At 40.1% G+C, this 19224-nt stretch overlaps 1 protein-coding gene across 1 annotated transcript in view; it reads right to left on the bottom strand.

The window, feature by feature from the left end:
• Positions 1 to 829: 829 nt before the first annotated feature.
• The window catches only part of LOC120537712 (C2 calcium-dependent domain-containing protein 4C-like), a 63848-nt gene continuing 45453 nt past the window's right edge, over positions 830 to 19224 (bottom strand). The window contains exon 2 of the mRNA XM_039766851.1: positions 830 to 4392. Within this exon, the coding sequence (XP_039622785.1) occupies positions 3083 to 4375 (1293 nt within the window). The 5' untranslated portion in view covers positions 4376 to 4392 and the 3' untranslated portion in view covers positions 830 to 3082. The remainder of the gene's footprint in view (positions 4393 to 19224) is intronic.

Here is a 19224-nt window from a genome sequence, read left to right as displayed (position 1 = left end):
TGTTACACTGTTGACACTTTGGTCCACCTGCAACTTCTCAATTTGAAATCGTGCACCTTGTAAAGCACCTTTCAGCATGGAAATGGATTTCTCAAGTTTAATTTGTCTCTCATAATGAAAATAACCTTCTCTGGGTATTTCACAATGGTCCAGGGCTAGTAATTCATGGATCCAGGTCATTCACTTTACAGCACATGAAGGACTCATTTATAAAATAGAAAGAAAAGAAAAGGATTTAATTTAGCTGTGTTTCTGGTCAGTTTCACGAGGGTTCATATATGGGCTTACGATTTAATAACAAATTCTGGCCAGTGAAATATGCAGTTTTAAAAGAAGAAAAAGCAATCTATCTATCTCTGCCAACTATACTAAAATATCTATCTATTATATAGTGCCTTTCACATCTACCTACCTATCTATCTATTGTATAGTGCCTTTCACATCTACCTATCTATCTATCTATTATATAGTGCCTTTCACATCTACCTACCTATCTATCTATTATATAGTGCCTTTCACATCTACCCACCTATCTATCTATTATATAGTGCCTTGCACATCTATTTATCTATCTATCTAATCCTGCCAACTATACTAAAATGAAAATCTATTTATCTATCTATCTATCTATCTTTCTAATCCTGCCAACTATACTAAAATTAAAATCTATCTATCTATTATATAGTGCCTTTCCCATCTTCCTATCTATCTATTATATAGTGCCCTTCACATCTATCTATCTATCTAATCCTGCCAACTATACTAAAATAAAAATCTATCTATCTATCTATTATATGGTGCCTTTCACATCTATCTATCTATCTATCTATTATATAGTGCCTTTCACATCTATCTATCTATCTATAATACCTCTGGATCAAGAGTTAGTTTTGGCATGTCGTTAAAATGCCACCCCCAGGTGGCTCCCACTACAACTGCTCCAGGTACATCTCACTGGGCAGAGACCCTACGGCAGAACCAGGACATGCTGAAGGGTTCCCATCTCTCATTTGTTTTGGGAATGCCTGGGAATTCACTAGGAAGAGCTGGAATCTACAGCTGGGGAGAGGGAAGTCTGAGTTGACCTGTTGCCTGCCACTGTGAACCTTACCAGGAGAAACATTTTTAAAAATTAGATGAGATTTGTGAAAATTAAAATGATTAAAATATAAATTTTGAATTTGATGTTCTGGCTAGGTTCTGTTGGATTTACTTATTGGTTATAGTCTCTTGATCTTTTGCTTACTTGGTTTTGACTGTTGCAAGATCTTGGATTTGATTCTGTCTCCTAGTACTAGGGTGTTGTACCGGGTTAGCCATTATGGATGAAGTGAGAAGTCAAGTAAAATGATGCATTTTATTGGCTAACTAAAAAGATTACAATATGCAACCGTTCAAAGTAACTCAGGGGTCGAAAGCTTATATATTGTAATCTTTGTAGTTAGTCAATAAAAGGTGTCATTTTGCTTGACTTCTCACTTCTGTCTCCTGATAATTGCTGCTGCAATGCTGGCTGATCAAACTGCACCTTATGGCAGAAGAGCTGGCTGTGTCTTACATGGTCCCACCTGCACGTGTTGTGTCAGCTATCTCATCATGTTTACAGTCACTCGTATCACAGAATGTTTCTATTCCTCAAGGCAAATGCACACTTAACAAGCTTAGATATTATTCCATTAGGTGTCTAAAGGCTGATTTGCACAACCTGAAGACATGAGCCGCTAGTCAAACTAAGGGGTCATATTTCTTAATTGGCTACTCAGTGTATATTTGCCATTTGAGTCATTTCTTAGTATCTAATCACTTAGTGCATATCTGCAAACATTTTAATCAAATAAAGGATGCAACAGATTGATATTTAACAAAGTCAAAAATGTTCCCCTGTTCTCTTTGTTTCAAAAATTAAAAAAGAAAGTATCACCATGACATTCATGCTTTACCAACGGACAGCTTTTGCAGGGAATATTTATAGGAAACAACAGCAGAGCTAAAGGGATTCACGCTAGGATCTTTACTTGGAACACCAGAGCATTAGGATGAAAATGGGCAATTTGTGCAAAACAAAGAGAGGGACAATGCAAACCCATCCTATCCGGGGAACAGGACATCCCAGACTGGATGTGCACAGACTCGACAAACAGTTTAGGAAATGTGTCTTTGTACTGTGGGAATAAAAAAGCACAGTCCCTGGAGAAAGCCAACAGAGAAAATATTTAAGCATGCCGTCCACCTAGAAGACCCTCCTTCATCCTGGAATTTAATTCAGGACCCTGAGAGTCATGAGGCAGGAGTTTTGCTCTGAGACACATGCTCACACAGCTTTCAAATTGCATATTTACAAGAGCATAATGTTACTGGGCTGGGATGCCACATTGTAACAGACAGGCTTTGGAACAGCTAGCAGATTGCCGGAGCCCTGGCTGGCATCGGAGTCTGTATGGACTCCCACCCTGGCATCCGTTCCTTCTTTAGCATTTCACTTAAAGAGCACCACACCATCGGGAACAAAAAATGAATAAATCAATCAAATCGGTGACGACCCCATACAGGAGGTATTCTCCTAGTCACAAAATGTGACCATCTCACTGCCATTCTGTTGAAAGTTTCCTTTTTTCTTAAACTGTAGGAAAACTGTAAACAACAATTTAAAGAGAAATGTACATAAAGATTTTTCTAATCTTCTTGTTTGATCCAGTTAAATTTTTTTGGTAGCATTTGGATGAAAAGGAAAGCAAGACAGATTTCTTTGAGGAATCCACGCTTTATCTTGGAGTAACATAAGAAATGTCACTAGAAATAGCAAAGTCCTGTAAATCTAAAGGCTCTTTTTTCGATGGTTAGCCCTGGAGGCAGCATTATGCCATTAATGGGGTCTCTGCCACGAGATTCTCCAACTCGAGAAACAAACAGTTACTCCGCAGCAATAAACCTCTCATTAATTTGATATATATACAGGTATATATATATTAAAAAAACACATGGAAGTTTGTTAGCAAACCCTGGATAACACGGTACCATCGTCTGCTGCGTGTGAGGTAAGGCCGACCAAAGCAATACATTCCCTTGATCGGATTTCCATTTTCTACAAGCCCGTCACTAGCTTGTTCAAGGGGACCTCTCGTTCACCCAGCAGTGTGTCCCGCTTAAGGCTGGTACCCTTATTGACCACTTTTAACTTGACTGAAAGTTTCTTGGCTTGCACAGGTGGGATACCATCAAAGAAAAAATCCTCATTGAAAATGGGGTGCCGACTGTTCTTGATAATAGTGCTTCTCTGTTTTTGCATCTTGCCAGGGTTGAGATAGAGGGAAACACAGCAGTTGATGCTTTTCATTTCGAAATGTTTGTCGTAGAGGTTCTCGGCTGTGATCACCCGAATCTTAAGCCTTGCGTTGCTAGCATCGTATTCTGCAGACAGGCGAACAGTACCCCTTTTATGGAGGCTGATGGTGAGATCTTTATGAAGGCGTTCCTGGTAGTGATGGTGATCTGAAGCTCCGGTACCACCTCCTGTGGGTGGGGGAGTGGGGCACCTCATCCTCCGGGGCACATTTGGACTGGTATCTGCAGAGCTGCATTCATCTGTGGAAAGGGAGCTGTGCCGGGCAAATGAATGCTTGGCTTTGTTCATTTTGGACTGAGTTTCATGTGTGAAGATCTTGAGCAGAGAGGCTGACCGAGAGAGCAGGGGTGAGTTGAAAGGAGAGGATTCAGCCGAGGAACAAGTGTCACTTTCCCCTCCGCTGAAATAGCGATAAGGATTGACCACAGACATGTTGAATTCGTTAGGGTTGAGGAGCGCCGTGTCACCATTGACTTTGCCTCCTCCCTTCTTCCTTTGGGAACTGGGAGATGTTGAGGGGCTTGTGTGATCATTGTGGAACAAGGATTCCTTCCTACGGGTGTGTGGGCTTTCCATAAGCGTGGCAAAGCCATAAGACGTTTGTGTCTTGGGAACGTAGGGTAAGGACATGGCAGTCTGGGACTGCGGGTCTGCATTGGTGTTGAGATCACCCACATCACAGGTCACCAAGTCGTCAGCACTCTCGATCTGGATGATATGCCGGTTAGCAGCTTTGAGGAGGTTCTTGCTATCTCCTGCCAGCCTACTCATCAAGCGGGGGCTGCCCATTGGTTTCTTAGTGCTAACACTTTGCTCTGAACTGGAAGATTTCAGGGTTGATTTGGGCTTTACTTCTGGTGTCTCGACCTCGGGAGGGCAGCAGGATAACTTGGGGGGAATGAAGAAATCAGGAATTTTGGCGGGTGTCAGAACATTGCTGTATCCCGGTGCTTTACCAGATTTATCTGTGGATTCTCCTTGCCGAGAAGAGCTGTTATCTGATGAACCTCGGAACTTCTCCAGAAGCCACATGCTTGCAAGTTTCTTCTCTGTAAAGTGAAAAAGAAATAAGAAATTGGTAAGCTATACTGTAATCTGTTGCTGTTGCTGAATGACCAAAATGGCAATGTTTTCATTAAACGTTCAAGAGCACAGAAGGAAAGAAAGATCTGAAAAGTTTCAGGGCTTATATAATTAGAACATTTACAACAATTCTGATGAGAACAAGCCATTCAGTCCAACAAATCCTGCCAATCCAATTAACCTAATTTTCCAAGTAGAGTTTTGAAGGTTCCAACTGTCTACCCCGCTACTTGGTCATTTTTTTCATGTGTCTATACTGTAGTTCTCTATATGAAGAAATCCTCTAACATTGGTGCTAAATTTACTTTGCTTTGGACTTCATATTTGCAAGAAGGTTCACATTCCAACAGGACAATAAAACTAAGTACAACACAAAGACAACACAGGAGTGGCTTAAGGACATCTCTGGGAATGTCCTTGAGTGGCCCAGACTTGAGCTCAATCGACCATTCCTGGAGAGACCTGAAAACAGCTGTCCACAGATGGTCCACATCCAACCTCACAAAGCTCTAGAAGATCTGCAGAGAAGAGCGGTGGAAAATCCACAAATTCAAGTGTGCAAAGCTTGTCAGGTCACACCCAAACAAGACTCCAGGCTAGAATTGATGTCAAAGGGGCTTTAAACAAGCACTAAGTAAAAGGTCCGTAAAACTTTGAATATTAATAAATAATAATAAATTTGAATCCTGCTTTCACTTGGGTATTCAGTGTTACTTGATGAGATAAACGCTAATTTCAATGATTTTAGCATAAGGCCACAACATAAAATGTTTAAAAAATGTGAAAGGGTTTGAATACTTCAGAATCCACTATATGTGACGCTAGAAGGCTGAGGAGTCTGATCCTTGACACGAGCAGGGCCAGCAGGTTCATTTTGAGAGCAGCTTCTGTCAATTTGGGTTCTCTGCTCTGTTCTTCCATCGCCAGCCTTTAAAATCAAGTCAAGTAAAGTCTCTTCATTGTCATTTTTCTGAACACAAATGTGCCAGTGAGCGAAAAACTTGCGTGCGAGGTCCAAAGTAATAGAGGTTGAGGTTAGGAGAACACGCTGATACAGCACATTGCCGCACCCGCCACATGACAAACCACCTCAGGATCCCAGATTGGGACCCGAGTGCAGCCATGTGACAGGTGACACCTCAGCACCACACTACTTCAGATGGAGTGGAACAGTGGGAGGTTTTTTTTTGGTGGCTGGAGTGCCAATTCTCCCATCAGCTCCCATGTTTTCCCTGTACGTTGGAGGACCTGCTTGCAGGGCTGGATGCAAGTTAATGTCATACCCAGGATGAAGCTTAGCTAAGGTCCTTGTTGAAGGGCTCAATGGAGTAGAGTAACTCCTGGCGTTTACAGGATCTGAACCAGCAACCTTCCAATTGCTAGTGCAGATCCCTAGCCTCAGAGCCACCACTCTGCCCCAAGTAGTAGAGCAATATTAATTTGAGAGCAAAATTACTCTATGGAGTATACACATAAAATCTGCCATCGTACTAAACAAACTCATTATATGCGTACTACTAATGCAAAATACTTGCAGTTCAATGAAGTGTAAGGATGAAGAAACTGCAGCATGAATGTGGTGGTCAGATAGCATATTGTAAGGGTTAATACCAGTCGCTATGCACAGTTCAGCATCTTAACAGTTTGATGAAAGAACTGTTTTGGACCGTGATGGCCCTGAGGTTACAATATCAGATGTGAACTGGTCACCATGACTCTGATGACTGAAGGCACTGACGATTGTCCTGGCTCTCCTTAGACACTGCCTAACATACAGCCATGTGAGAAAGTAAGTACACCCCAAGGAAACTGTCAAAAAGGTCAAACAGTAGATCTTCATACAAACAGATAAAGGTGATATACTTGCATAAAAAGAAAATGTGCCTTTTCAATCATTTAGTCAACAAAACTATTAATAGATGTAATGGCCTACTGGGGAAAAAGGTATGTAACCCTTGACCTAAAGATGAAAAGTACCCCCTTTAGCAGAAATGATTTCTTGAAGGGGTTTTCCATAACTTCCCACCAGTCTTTGACTATTCCTTTGAGGATTTTCTTGCATGTGCTTCTCATTTAAAATCCCGCAACAACATTTCAAAGGGATTCAAATCAGGGCTTTGCCTAGGCCAGTCCATAACCTTCCATTTGTTCTTTTTGAGTTATTTCTTGCTAAAGTTGCTGGAGTGCTTCAGATTATCATTGTGGTCTATTTCTGGTTGAACTCTAACTTTCTAACAGATGGCCTCCCATCCTCCTCAAGCACACTTTGATATGATGTGGTATTCACAGTTGACTCAATAACTGCAAGCAGTCCAGGCCCTGAGTCAACAAAGCAACCACAAACTAGAACATTTCCACCACCTTGCTTCACAGTTGGTATAAGGTTCCTCTTCAGGAATGTTGTCTTCAGTTTGTGCCAAACATGTCTTCTGTCACTGTGGTCTAACAACTCTGTCTTTGATTGATCTGTCCAGAGCACATTGATCGAGAAAGTCAAGTCCTTGCCTAGATTTTCAATGGCAAGATGTCACCTTACTGTAATGTTCTTCTTGGACAGCAAAAGTTCTTCCCTGGCACACCTCACACGCTGCTCAAATTTATGCAATCTTCTTCTAATTGGAGATGCATGCACTTTGACACAAGCTTTTGCAAGAATTTCCTACAGATCCCATGGTAAAATTCTGGGGTTCTTGAAAACGTCTTTGAGTATCAAATGGTCAACTCTTGGGCTGAATTTGTCAGTCCAGCCAGTCTTGGACAAATTAGCTGTCGTTTGAAATCTATACCACTTGTACAGGGTTTTTTTTTAAGATAGATAGACAGATAGATAGATAGATCAGGGAGTGTATAAAAGGGGCCATCTCCATTCAAGGCTGGAGTTGGGTGGAAGAAGGACGAGGCACGAGAGAGAGAGAGAGAGAGAGAGAGAGAGAGAGAGAGTGAGTGAGTGAGTGAGTGAGTGAGTGAGTGAGTGAGTGTGGAGGCAACAGCCCGAAGAAAGGCATTTGTGAGGCCAGGACTGTGTGTTGGGGTTTGTGCACTGTATTTTGAGTCTGAGTGACTTAATAATTGTAAATAGTGTATATAATAAAACGTGTGGTGGTGAAATCCAATATGTTCGCCTGTCTGTGTCCAGGTCGGCTCCACAATAGATGGATGGATGGATAGATAGATAGATAGATAGATAGATAGATAGATAGATAGATAGATAGATAGATAGATAGATAGATAGATAGATAGATAGATAGATAGATAGGCTCAGCTCTTTTAATCTTTCCTCATAACTCATCCCCTGTAGCCCTGAAATCAGCCCTGTTGCTCTTCTTTGGACCTTTTCTAGTGCTGCTGTGTCCTTTTTGTAGCCTGGAGACCAAAACTGCAAACCGAACTCAAGATGAGGCCTCACCAGTGTGTTTTAAAACTTATAACCTCCTTGGACTTGTACTCCACACATCAGGGTGCTATGTAATAATGATAATAATAATAATAATAATATATTTTATTAATAGCACCTTCCCCATGCTCAAGGCAATTATTGTACCATTCTGTTAGCCTGCTCAATGCCTTCTGAACACTGTCTGGCAGTTGATAGTGCTAAGATAAAGAGACAGACAGACAGACAGATCTTTATTTGTCCCCAGGGGGAAATTTCTTACGCATCCACAGCCTCCATTCTGATGGCATTATAGAGCTCTTGGGACTTTGATATGATGTAGCAAGGACAACACCAGACCCTCAATATTGGTGGTTTAATTAAGATAGGGTCCACCCGCATACTCAATAACAAGGTTTGGATCATTGCCACCTAAACTGGAATGTTGTAATTCTAATTTTATGGATCTAAAGTGGTGTTAAATGTAGGAATTGACTTAGTTTTCCCATGTGACAAATCTGCATTTCTATAAATTAGATTATGAATGAGAATGAGTACACCATGTCAATGGGACAACTGTTTGCATCTACTGTTTGTTGGTTTTAATAAGTTCAAAAAGTCCCAGATTTCCATTGGTTGTACTTACTTTTTCACATGACCGTACACATTTTGTAGGTTTGTAACGTCACCTCCAATGATTTGCTTGACAAAATGCATTCCCCTCTGCAAGGCTTTGTGACAGAGGGCATCACAGTTCACATTCCATGCATTGACGCAATCAGGTGGGATGTTTTCAAAAGTGTAGGTATGAGATGATTTGAGGGGGCACCTGCTCATGCCCAGGACAAAAAAGGGCATTCACAATTTTTTCAGTGTGAGCAATTTTAGTTTTTAGTTCATTAATTAATGAACAGGTTTTGCTGGGCTCCGCTTACGTTAATCAGCTTCAAACTAATTTGCTTTAATGTCTGTTTGAACAAATCTGTGTCTTTATATGCACTCATTTAGTAATTAGTAATTAATTACCTGTAAGCTTCTCTCAGCACTTTGCCCCTACACTTATTAAAAATTATTATTTGCAGGGTCGTTGGTCTGAATTGATGGATCATGTGGCATCATAAGGGAACGCTCTGTAGCTCGGGCGCCCCAGCTATTATTGTTCAATCAGCTTAATTTCTCCAAGACTTATCCCAAAAAAGGAAAGGAAAGAAACAATCCTATCTTTTGCTTTCATACTTCATTTGTTTATCTCTAACATTTTGCCACAAACTGTCAAAGTTTCTCTTTGTGCTAAACAAAGTTCTGATCGCATGCTGTTGTGCACATCTGCGTCTGTGAAGTCACATGTTGGCGCTCACACAGGTAGATAGTCACGACGCCCACAGCCTAGCAGCATACGCTTGGCACTGTGCCCAAAGGCATCATCAATATGGGATGCTACAAGCAATTAAGCATAAACAAGTCAAGGGAAAAGAAACCACAGGAAAACACAAAATAAACAAAGAAGTCAATTAATAGAAATAATCTCAAGCAACGCCAGATCTTCTGGTAATTTTGTGTTTAGAAGGCACCAAAATAAAGAGAATTAAAGTTGTCATGAGTCTGTTTATGCCTTTTGATTTAGTGTTTTAGCAAGGGTTTCTGCCTGGCTTATGTTTAAATTACTTTCTTCTGCCGTTCTTGTTCATTTTTCAGTATTGTTCATTGTTTTTGAATGATTCTGTTAATATTGTTCTATACATTTCATTATTTGTCTAGCTATACATTTTCTGCAAATTACGTTCTAAGTTTTAATTATTTACTTGTGTGTAATTGTGTTCTCCTGTGTTCTTTGTACTTTGCGATTGGTTCCTCAAGGGGCCGGGCCACTCTTACCTCGCCATCTTTAAAGGCAGGCTGGGAAATCAAGAGCCTTGGGATTTCTTGTATATCCTTTGGAGGAGTTGGAGAGTTCTGTGTAGTGAGTATTGCCTTTTTTTGGCCTTGCTGGATTTCTGAAATTTGCTCCTGCATTTGGTTTATGATTCCTGTAATTTTACTAGGACTTGGTTGCAGTGGGTTGCCCTTTACCTCCTTTTTGATTTTTTGATATTTTTGATATTTTGATATTCTGCACTTTTATATTTTCGTTGGAAACGGTGAAGGCAAGAGGAGTAGTAATTGGTCGTGTCTGAGAGTGTCATGTGACTGGGAAAATTGCATCCCAAATGAAGGTGACTATCTAGAAAAGTGATGTAATTTGTTTTTGAAATTCTTAATATTTGGTTTAAGTGCAGAAACCTTTTGAACTTCCCTCATCTATACTAATAAAAGGCAAAGCCCTCACTGACTGACTGACTCACTGACTCATCACTAATTCTCCAACTTCCCATGTAGGTAGAAGGCTGAAATGTAGCAGGCTCATTCCTTACAGCTTGCTTACAAAAGTTTAGCAGGTTTCACTTCGAAATTTCACGCGTAACGGTCGACAATGTCCGCCATGTTGAACTTTCTTATTTATGGCCCCATCTTCACGAAATTTGGTAGGCGCCTTCCCTGCGCTAACCGAAACCGATGTACGCACCTATTTCGGTGGTATGACGCCACTGTCGGTCGCCATATTGAACTTTCCAACGGTCTTTGTTACTTATGGGCCCATCTTCAAGAAATTTGGTATGCGGGTTCCCAACGCTAACTGAATCCTACTTACATACATATATACGTCCATAGCCTGCAGCTCAGTCACCATGTGAGGTGGCGTTGGGTCCCCCATCCCAATGCCTCCCACGTTGTTGGCTGCCTGCCTATATAAGGCCGTCTGTCGCTCCAGTCTCTTCATTCCTTTCCTTGCTTCGCCACAGGATTCACGTCTCCCTGCTGATAACTGCAGCCTTTTTATTTAATCCACGGCTTCTCCACTGTTTTATTGTTCATTTATTACGATTATAGTTATTGTGTAGGTATTTTAGACTTACTTTACATTGCTCAGGTACCCATTTCCTTTATCGTTCCAACCCCTATTACCATGTCTATCGAGGTGATCACCATCGATCAAAGAACTGTCACTTACTGAGTGGTTTCCATGCCCAGAGATGGCGCCTGCCTTTTCCATTCTCTTTGTTACATATTGCACGGCCATATCAGGCTCACTCTTGATATCCGGAGGAACATTGTGTCTTATGTATTGAATGACTGGGACAGGTTCAAGGTGTGGACTGATGACGGTACAGGACATAATTATACTACACAGGAGCACTAGAAGAGTGAAATGCTTAAGCCCTTCACCTGTGGTTCTGCATGTGAGTTGATGGCTGCCGCTGAATTGTTCGGTTGTCGCTTTCAAGTGTACCGAAATGGCCAAATATTTTACACCTTTCGAAAACCACCAATGCCTCTTAAACATCTTAGATTGACAGGTGACTTTGAGTAGTGGACACTTTGATGTTTATGAATGTTTCAACTCTCAAAAGCTGGATGTGAAGTTATCGATGAAACCGGTTGTGTGCTTACAACGCTTGACAGATGCCAAATGTCACTTCAACACAACAAGTCCTGCAAATACTGTCGTAATTGAAACGAACCATGAAACTCAAACCGATTATGACAGCAGCAATCCAAGCTGCGAGATTTGAAACAAGATTGCTTTTCACATGGCCAACTGTACGTTGCATGCTCAAGAGTAAGCTCAGCGCACAGCTTGGTCATATTACAACCGGAGGGCCGAACTCACAATGTGGTATACAAAGAGATCCTTAACAAATAATTATTGGTATATATTCCCTCAGTTTAAAAAGGTTTACTTTTCTTCTTAAAAATTTTAAGACAGTACTTCGGTGCTGCGAAGCGCAGTTATTTTGTAGTATATATATTTAGTAAATATATATATATATATATATACTAGCAAAATACCCACGCTTTGCAGTGGAGAAGTAGTGTGTTAAAGAAGTTATGAAAAAGAAAAGAAAACATTTTAAAAATAACGTAACATGATTGTCAATATAATTGTTTTGTGACTGTTATGAGTGTTGCTGTCATCAAGGATTTGATTACCATTATTTCTTTCAATCAGGTTCGTATTTGGAGGACGTGTTGTGTTCAAGTTGCATTCCGTGTTTGTCAACCGTTGTAAAGATAACAGGTTTCATTCATCGAAGTGTTCACTACCCAAATCGCTACTCGTGAATCTAAGATGTTTAACAGGCATTCCCGGTATTAACTTGTGGATTTGCCTGCGAATATTTAGCGGCAGCGTGTCTATGAACTTGTGGAATTGCCTGCGAGTATTTAGCGACAGTGTCTCTATGAACTTGTGGATTAGCCCGCGAGAATTTAGTGGCAGCGTCTCTATGATGTTGTGGATTTGCCTGCAAGTATTTACCGACAGTGTGTCTATTAACTTGTGGATTTTTCTGCAAGTATTTGGCGGCAGCGTCACAAAGTTGTTTCCGTGTAGCTGCAACAGAAAATGTACCATGACGTCTGACATGCCTCCTTTTTACTGTTTTCTCACAGCTTGGATTGCTGCAGACGGACGACTTTATATGGGCAGACAGTCAATTACGTGGGAAGCGTGGGGATGGGGGACGCAATATAGGCAGGCAACCAACTACGTGGGAGGAGTGGGGATGGGAGACCAACATGACAATATATCCTTCTTTCAACAGTAATTCGGATGGTGTTAACAGTTATAGATATTCTGTGGGATATTGTAAGTTGATGTTTTCATCTTCCGCACCATCACCACCAACTGTTTCAGCATAGTCTATTGATATGCATTTAACCAATTTGCTTACTAACCGATCGACAATTTTCACGTTAATTCGTTTGACTTCATCATTTCTTGGTGCTAAGATTGCTCGTGTACTTATTTCTTCTGTTTATAACCCTTCGGGATAAAATTCTTCAGTAGGATTTGGACATAATATGTCTTCTTTTATTGGGAACTTAAAGTGAGGAAAACGTAAAAATTTATAAGAGCTAAGAGCGCAGGAACTGTGTCTGACAAAAGCATTCACACGAATGAGACATGAGAGGACCGTGGTTGTGGGCCGTTAATCGGAAGTGGTTGAGAGGAGGGCGGGACCCTCTCTTCCATCTTGAACAAATCTCTTGATAATAGTCTTGTCTCGTCTCAAGATTTTCTTTTATAATAGAGAGATTTATAACATTTCTGAAAACCCTGTTTTCTGGGATATTCTGGGATAGTTAACTGTTACTTAATGTGGGGTAAAAATGAATTTAAATGATTTTAGCACAAGGCTGCAACATAATAAACAGCAAATAAAATGAAGTGAATACTTCCACTTTATGGAGGCCACTATAATATTCTTGTTTGCTTCCTCATGTACACCTTACTCACCATATTCAGCTGTCTAATCATATTTGATTTTATCCAGGCTGCTATATTACAGAAGAGGCCTGTGCATTAAAGAAAAGATCAAAGCAGGACAGCTTTAAAGACTGCTAGGAATTAAGAGGAAGTGCATTCAAGACAGAAACAATTTCAGGGGTCATGGCGCTTAAAGCAAAGGCCCCGAGAAGCTTCTAAAGACACTGAGAAATCTGTGAGCTCATTGGGCAGATTTGTATGTCCATTTATATTTCTTATGCTCTTATGTTCTAATAACGACAGCTTCCATTGTTGTGAATATGCATAAAGGCTTTCTTAATCTGCTTTTGTGCATCTTGATTTACTCTTCGTGAGTTTAGCACTTTGACTGTAGTGACATTTCCGCACTACAGTGTTACACCTTTGTTTTTTGTTTCCTTGGCTTATATTCATTTGTGGATTAGTGTTGATTTTGTTCATTTTGATTTATTATTTTTCATGTTATTCCAGTTCATTTTGTATATTATTTGTTAATTATGGAATTAGCGTCCATTCCTTGTTACTTTCTGGGTTGTGCCTCAGGAGGCGGGACCACCCTCATGTTACTGCTGCTGACTTTAAATTGGAGTTGGTAGGAGAGACCCAGCAGTGGATTATTGAGTTTGTTTGGAGTCTTTCGGTTGTTGTTTTATTTTAAATTTCTAGTTTCTGGACTTTCCATTTGTGTTATTGGATTGTGTTTAGGGACTCGGTTGTTTTGGTTTGCCTTTAGGGACAAATACTTTTTTACTTATTTTTGTATTTTGTGTGTTTTGTTTAACTTTTGCTGTTTCTGCTGATAAATTCTTTAAACAATTACAGTTTGGATTATCTACAGAAGTCAAGAGTTTTTATGGCTTCTCTCCCTCTGCGTGTCATGTTTGCTAAGTTTGGGGCTTTAGTACAAAGTTTGAACTTCTAAAGGCAGCTCCCAATTTTTAGGCCTGTGTAAGCCGAAGTCTGTAAGTAATAATTATAGTTACTAATTACATTTCATTTATATAGCACCCCTCCCATGCTCAAAGCACTTCACAAATGTTAAAAGGAATACAATAGGAATAAATCAAATAATATCAAACATTAAACACTAAAACAATAAATAAATAAATGAAAGGATACGTTCTGAATTAGATTAAGAAGCAAGATATAAAAGAAAAAATAAGAGAACTATCAACAAGTAACACAATTTGTATAGCCTTACAAGTAGGGATATAAATGATGATGTTGCAATCACCCATAGTGATAAAAAAACAATGAGTAGGATAGAAGCTGATTTTGTTATCACATTTAGAGCCAAACGTTTAAAAGACAGTGGCCACTCCATGGCTATTTGTTCAATGTTCAGGTCACATCTAACAATTCCTGACAGATTGCTGCCCTGCACATCACTGCAAAGTAAACCCCTTCGGATGGAGTCACCTCATTTATGTCATGATTTGGACTTTGTGTTTACTTTCAGATGTTAATATCTTTTTAATAATGCTATGGTGGCACAGTGGTAGCACTGTGGCCTTGCAGTAGGAAGACCGGCATTCATGTCCCGGGTTCCCCCCACGCCAGTGTGAGAGGTGCTCCAGTCTCCTCCAACAGGCCAGAGACATGCATGTTGGGTGAATTGGCGATGCGACATTGACCCTAGTGAGTGTGTCTACTGTATGTTCACCCTTCAATGACCACTTGAAGTCTGTGATTCATAAACATCAGTAGGTGCTGAGGATCTTCTCTAGTGATCTCTAATGCAGCCATCTTCAGCTCCTGCTTGTTTTGGTGGGTTTGTCCCATTAGGTTTTCTCTTCAGCTAACTTGGCCATTCAATAATGTTTCATTTTTTAAATGTGACAAACTTGCGTGGTGCCTTAGCAGTACATTTGGATCATTGCCTTGCTGTAGGATGACATACCGCACAGTTTGAAAACATTTACTGGACCTTGAGCAGATCATATGTTTCTCTACATGTCAGAATTCCTTGTGCCACTTCTGTCAGCAGTTCCATCATTAATGAAGAGAAATGTGCCAGGACCTGCAACAGCCATACATGCCCAAGCCATAAGACCCCCAGCACCATGTGTAACTGATGAGGTGGTCTGCTTTGGATCTCAAGCAGTTCCTTTTGGTCTCCACACTTTGCTCTTGCCATCACCCTGATCAGGTTCATCTTTGCCTCATCTGTCCACAAGAGATTTTCCCAGAATTCTGCAATCTCTTTTAAGTCCTTTTTCAGAAACTAATCTGGTCCTCCTGTTTTTGTGCTTTGCATCTTGCAGTGTGGCCTCCTCTGTGTTTATGCTCATGAAGTCTTCTGCTGAAAGTCGCTTCTGACACACTCACATCTGCCCCCTTATGACCGTTTGTAATTCATCAGGCAGGCATTTGGGGCTTTTTCTTTACTATAATGAGGATTCTTCTTTTGTCACCAGTGGTGGTCTTCCTTGGCCTACCAGCCCCTTTGTGATTACTGAGCTCATCAGTGCGTTCTTTCTTCTTAATTATATTTTATATTCCATTTGGTCATCCTGAGGTTTTCCTGATGTCTCTAATGGTTTTATTCTTGTTTTTCGGCCTCATAATGACTTCTTCCTCTTTCACAATCATAGCTCTTGTCCTAATGTTGAACAATGACAACTACAGACCCCAAAGGGTAAAAGCAGGCCGAGGTATCTTATGAAGCCATGAAACACACCTGAGAATTCACAAACACTCGTGTTTGTCTTAAACAGTATGGTGCCATGAAATGGGAGGACCGTGTAGAAAAAGTGCTCTCATTTCTACAAGGTGTCAATGAAATGTGTGCAAATCCCCTTAAATGAAAGTCTGCAATGTACACTTTAATCACAGTGTCTGAATTGTCTGATTTATCATTTTAAATTGTGGAGCAGAGGGGAAATTCCATGAAAAATGTGTCTTTGTTCCAGACGTTATGGAGGGCGCTATATGGTATCTCAGATGAATGCATTGTTCAGTATGAATACAAATTGATGGCACGCCTAATTGCCGTGAAATGCTTATTTATAAGCAGTGTGTTCCTTATTTGATAACAGCAGCAAAAGCCTAACGTAGCACAATAATTTCTACTATGTGTCACTTGAGATTATGTTTTATAATTTTTTATTAAACCTACAGAAAATGTTTCTATTTTCTGTATTATTTTGAATTTTTCACATTGTTTTGGTAAAATTACTACTATTTTATAAACTGATTTTCTCCAAGTTCTCCATCACTTTATTCCAAAGGTTGGTGACGATGCCATTGCCAGTCGCACACATCAGCATGTATGTGATGTCATGACCACCAAGTTATTTAACATGGAAATGTGAAGCAACAATTCCTGATTGTTGTTCACTCAAATTATTGAAAGTTTTATTTAGTTACAGTTTTGATCTCCTCAGCTCTGAATTTTCCACTTCCTGGCCCTTTTGATCTTTCAGCTCTCATCTGTGCACATTAATTTCACTACTCTTTCAAATAAAGCCATGGCTCTTCATCTCTGAGCACATTTTCAAACCAATTTAATCCAGTTCGGGGTTATGGAGGGATTGAAGCCCATCTTTGCAGTATAGAATACGAGACAGGAACCTAAACCTAACCAAACCTAACACCAGGAGAATTAAGAATAACCAGTCAACCTAAACCACCTGACTTTGAGTTATGGGAGGAAAAGTGGAGTATGAGGAGGTAAACCCACACTGACATGTGGGGAACACGTGCAAACTCCACACAGACTGCAATTCAGGGTCTATGAGGGAGCAGCAGCATGAACCACTGCAGTATTCACATTTAGGATCAAGGTCTAGTATTTTAATTATTCAAATAATTGTCATTTTTCCCAATGTAGGAACTTTTTTGTGGAAAAAGAATCTTTATAGAAATTCAACAGGTGTGAACTTGAGACATTTGTAGTTCCTGGTCTATTTTTTTGACTCCTACCCCAGGGTTTTTGTTCACCCAGGAGCTGTCATGGGCGAGGCTTGGGTGACAAATTGTGCTGATTGGGTGACCACAAGCACTGGCACCAGCTTACAAATCTCTTACTAATTTGGAGGGTTATCGGTGAAGATAGAGCTTTGTAGTGCCTCAGTCTTCATAGCCACCTTCCAGTTGTGCCACTCCATGCACCGCTTCAAAGCAATAAGGTAGGTGGGGGGTCCCCCATTAACTCCCAAATGTGACTCATTTCACACCGCATCACTCTTCTTTACATGTCACATATGTTACAATAAGGTTGCAGTTCCTGTTGTGCGGTGGCAATGCAACAGACATAAGTAGCCCAGGGTCAACATCATACAGGAACTTAGTGTTTCCTGAAAAATACAGCTACATAAGAAACAGCCTAAATATTACAGGTTAGCCTCAATAACTTGAGCAATTGAAATTCTTTTTTGACGGACCTACATAGTTAAATAGCATTTTATCTCTGCCTACCACATATGCCAATATGTTCTGAATTGGAAATAATAAGGGGTGAATATAAAATAAGCTAATACAATTAGTTCTAAATAATAATGCAATACGTTCTGAGTTGGTTAAACTTACCAATATATTCATAGGTCAGTGAAGTGGCAGATATGTGTTCTGCATTTCTTCCAGTTTTGTTTCAAAAATTGAAACATTCTCCTTTTCTGATTTGATGAAACTGATTTTGTTTGTTGCCCATCAATAGCTACAATTTCATTTCTGCCTCCAGGTCAATCAACATAGCAGCTTACAGTAATGAAAAAAAATCACTAAATAATACCTAAGAATTTCATCATGTCTCAGCATAGGGAGAGCTAAAACGTTAGTAATATCTAGCATATATAGTGATACTTTTGTAGTACGTCGTCTTAGTTTGTAAAACTGTTTTTATTCTTTTATTCTCATTTTTAACAATGTTTCGCCCTGTCCATTTATCAGATAAGACTTCTGCATACATGCAGGCAGCCCTTAGCTTGTACTGACTAGCCAGCTGACCTGGGGGAATACAGGTGACTCAGAAGAAAACACTTGAATAGGCCGGCAGCTGGACTGGACTGGACTGGACTGCAATAGGGGTCCGAGTCGTGCTGAAGAGCTGATTTCTTCAGAAAACACTACTCCCCCACTAGTCTTAGAGGTGTGCTACAAAGAATGTAACTCAAAGTGCTTTATAAGAAGTCAAAGAAAACATTGAAAGAAAAAAAAATAGAAATAAGAATTAATATGTGACATACCAAAAACAGTACACAAATAAGTCTGAATGCATACAAGTAAAAGACCAGTCTATATATACAGTATATATACTAGCAAAATACCCGCGCTTCGCAGCGGAGAAGAAGTGTGTTAAATAAGTTATGAAAAAGAAAAGGAAACATTTTAAAAATAACGTAACATTTGCTTTCTATTCGTTTGCATAAGAACAGTCCTTCACCAGCAATTATTTAATATTAGCTCAGACCCAGCACTTAAAAGTTTCTGTCGCACTTTTGCTGTCCGTTACAGCAATTGTAACTCTGTTACAAAGTGATCCAAAGTCTCATTTATACCTCATGTCTTCTCATTAAACTTGTATAAACTTAATTTAAACTTACGGTTTACACCGTGCTTTGTTTCCGCAGTAGCTGCACTTATGAATATGCTTGTATGCGTCACTCGCTTCATGTTCTTTTGCTGCCTTCTCAATTGTGTAATGCGTTTTTTTTTTTTTTTTCAGCGCTCTTTGGAGCTCTTCCTTGTTCTCTACGTACTGCGTTCACAGTCAGTTCACGTGAGCCTCTCCCTTGTGTGATATTGCGATGTCCATGACTTTATTTAATGTTAGCTAAGATCCAGCACTTAAAAGTTTCTCTCACAGTTTCGCTGAGTTTGTCCCAAACACTAGACCATCTCATCTTCATTTGCATAAGCACAGTCCTTCACCCACAAATATTTACCTTATATGGGCAGGCACTCAATTATGTGGGAGGTGTGATGATGAGGGACGCAACTCCGCCTCACACGACGACCGAGCTGCAGGCTATGGCCGTATATATGGTCGAAAGTAGGTTCCAGTTATGATCGTTGCACGTTGAATTTCGAAATGAAACCTGCCTAACTTTTCTAAGTAAGCTGTAAGGAATGAGCCTG

The sequence above is a fragment of the Polypterus senegalus genome, chromosome 10, assembly GCF_016835505.1.
Source record: "Polypterus senegalus isolate Bchr_013 chromosome 10, ASM1683550v1, whole genome shotgun sequence".
Classification (NCBI taxonomy): domain Eukaryota; kingdom Metazoa; phylum Chordata; class Cladistia; order Polypteriformes; family Polypteridae; genus Polypterus; species Polypterus senegalus.
The sequence above is the reverse complement of the archived record's forward strand: the minus strand, read 5'-3'. Positions and strand labels throughout refer to the sequence as shown.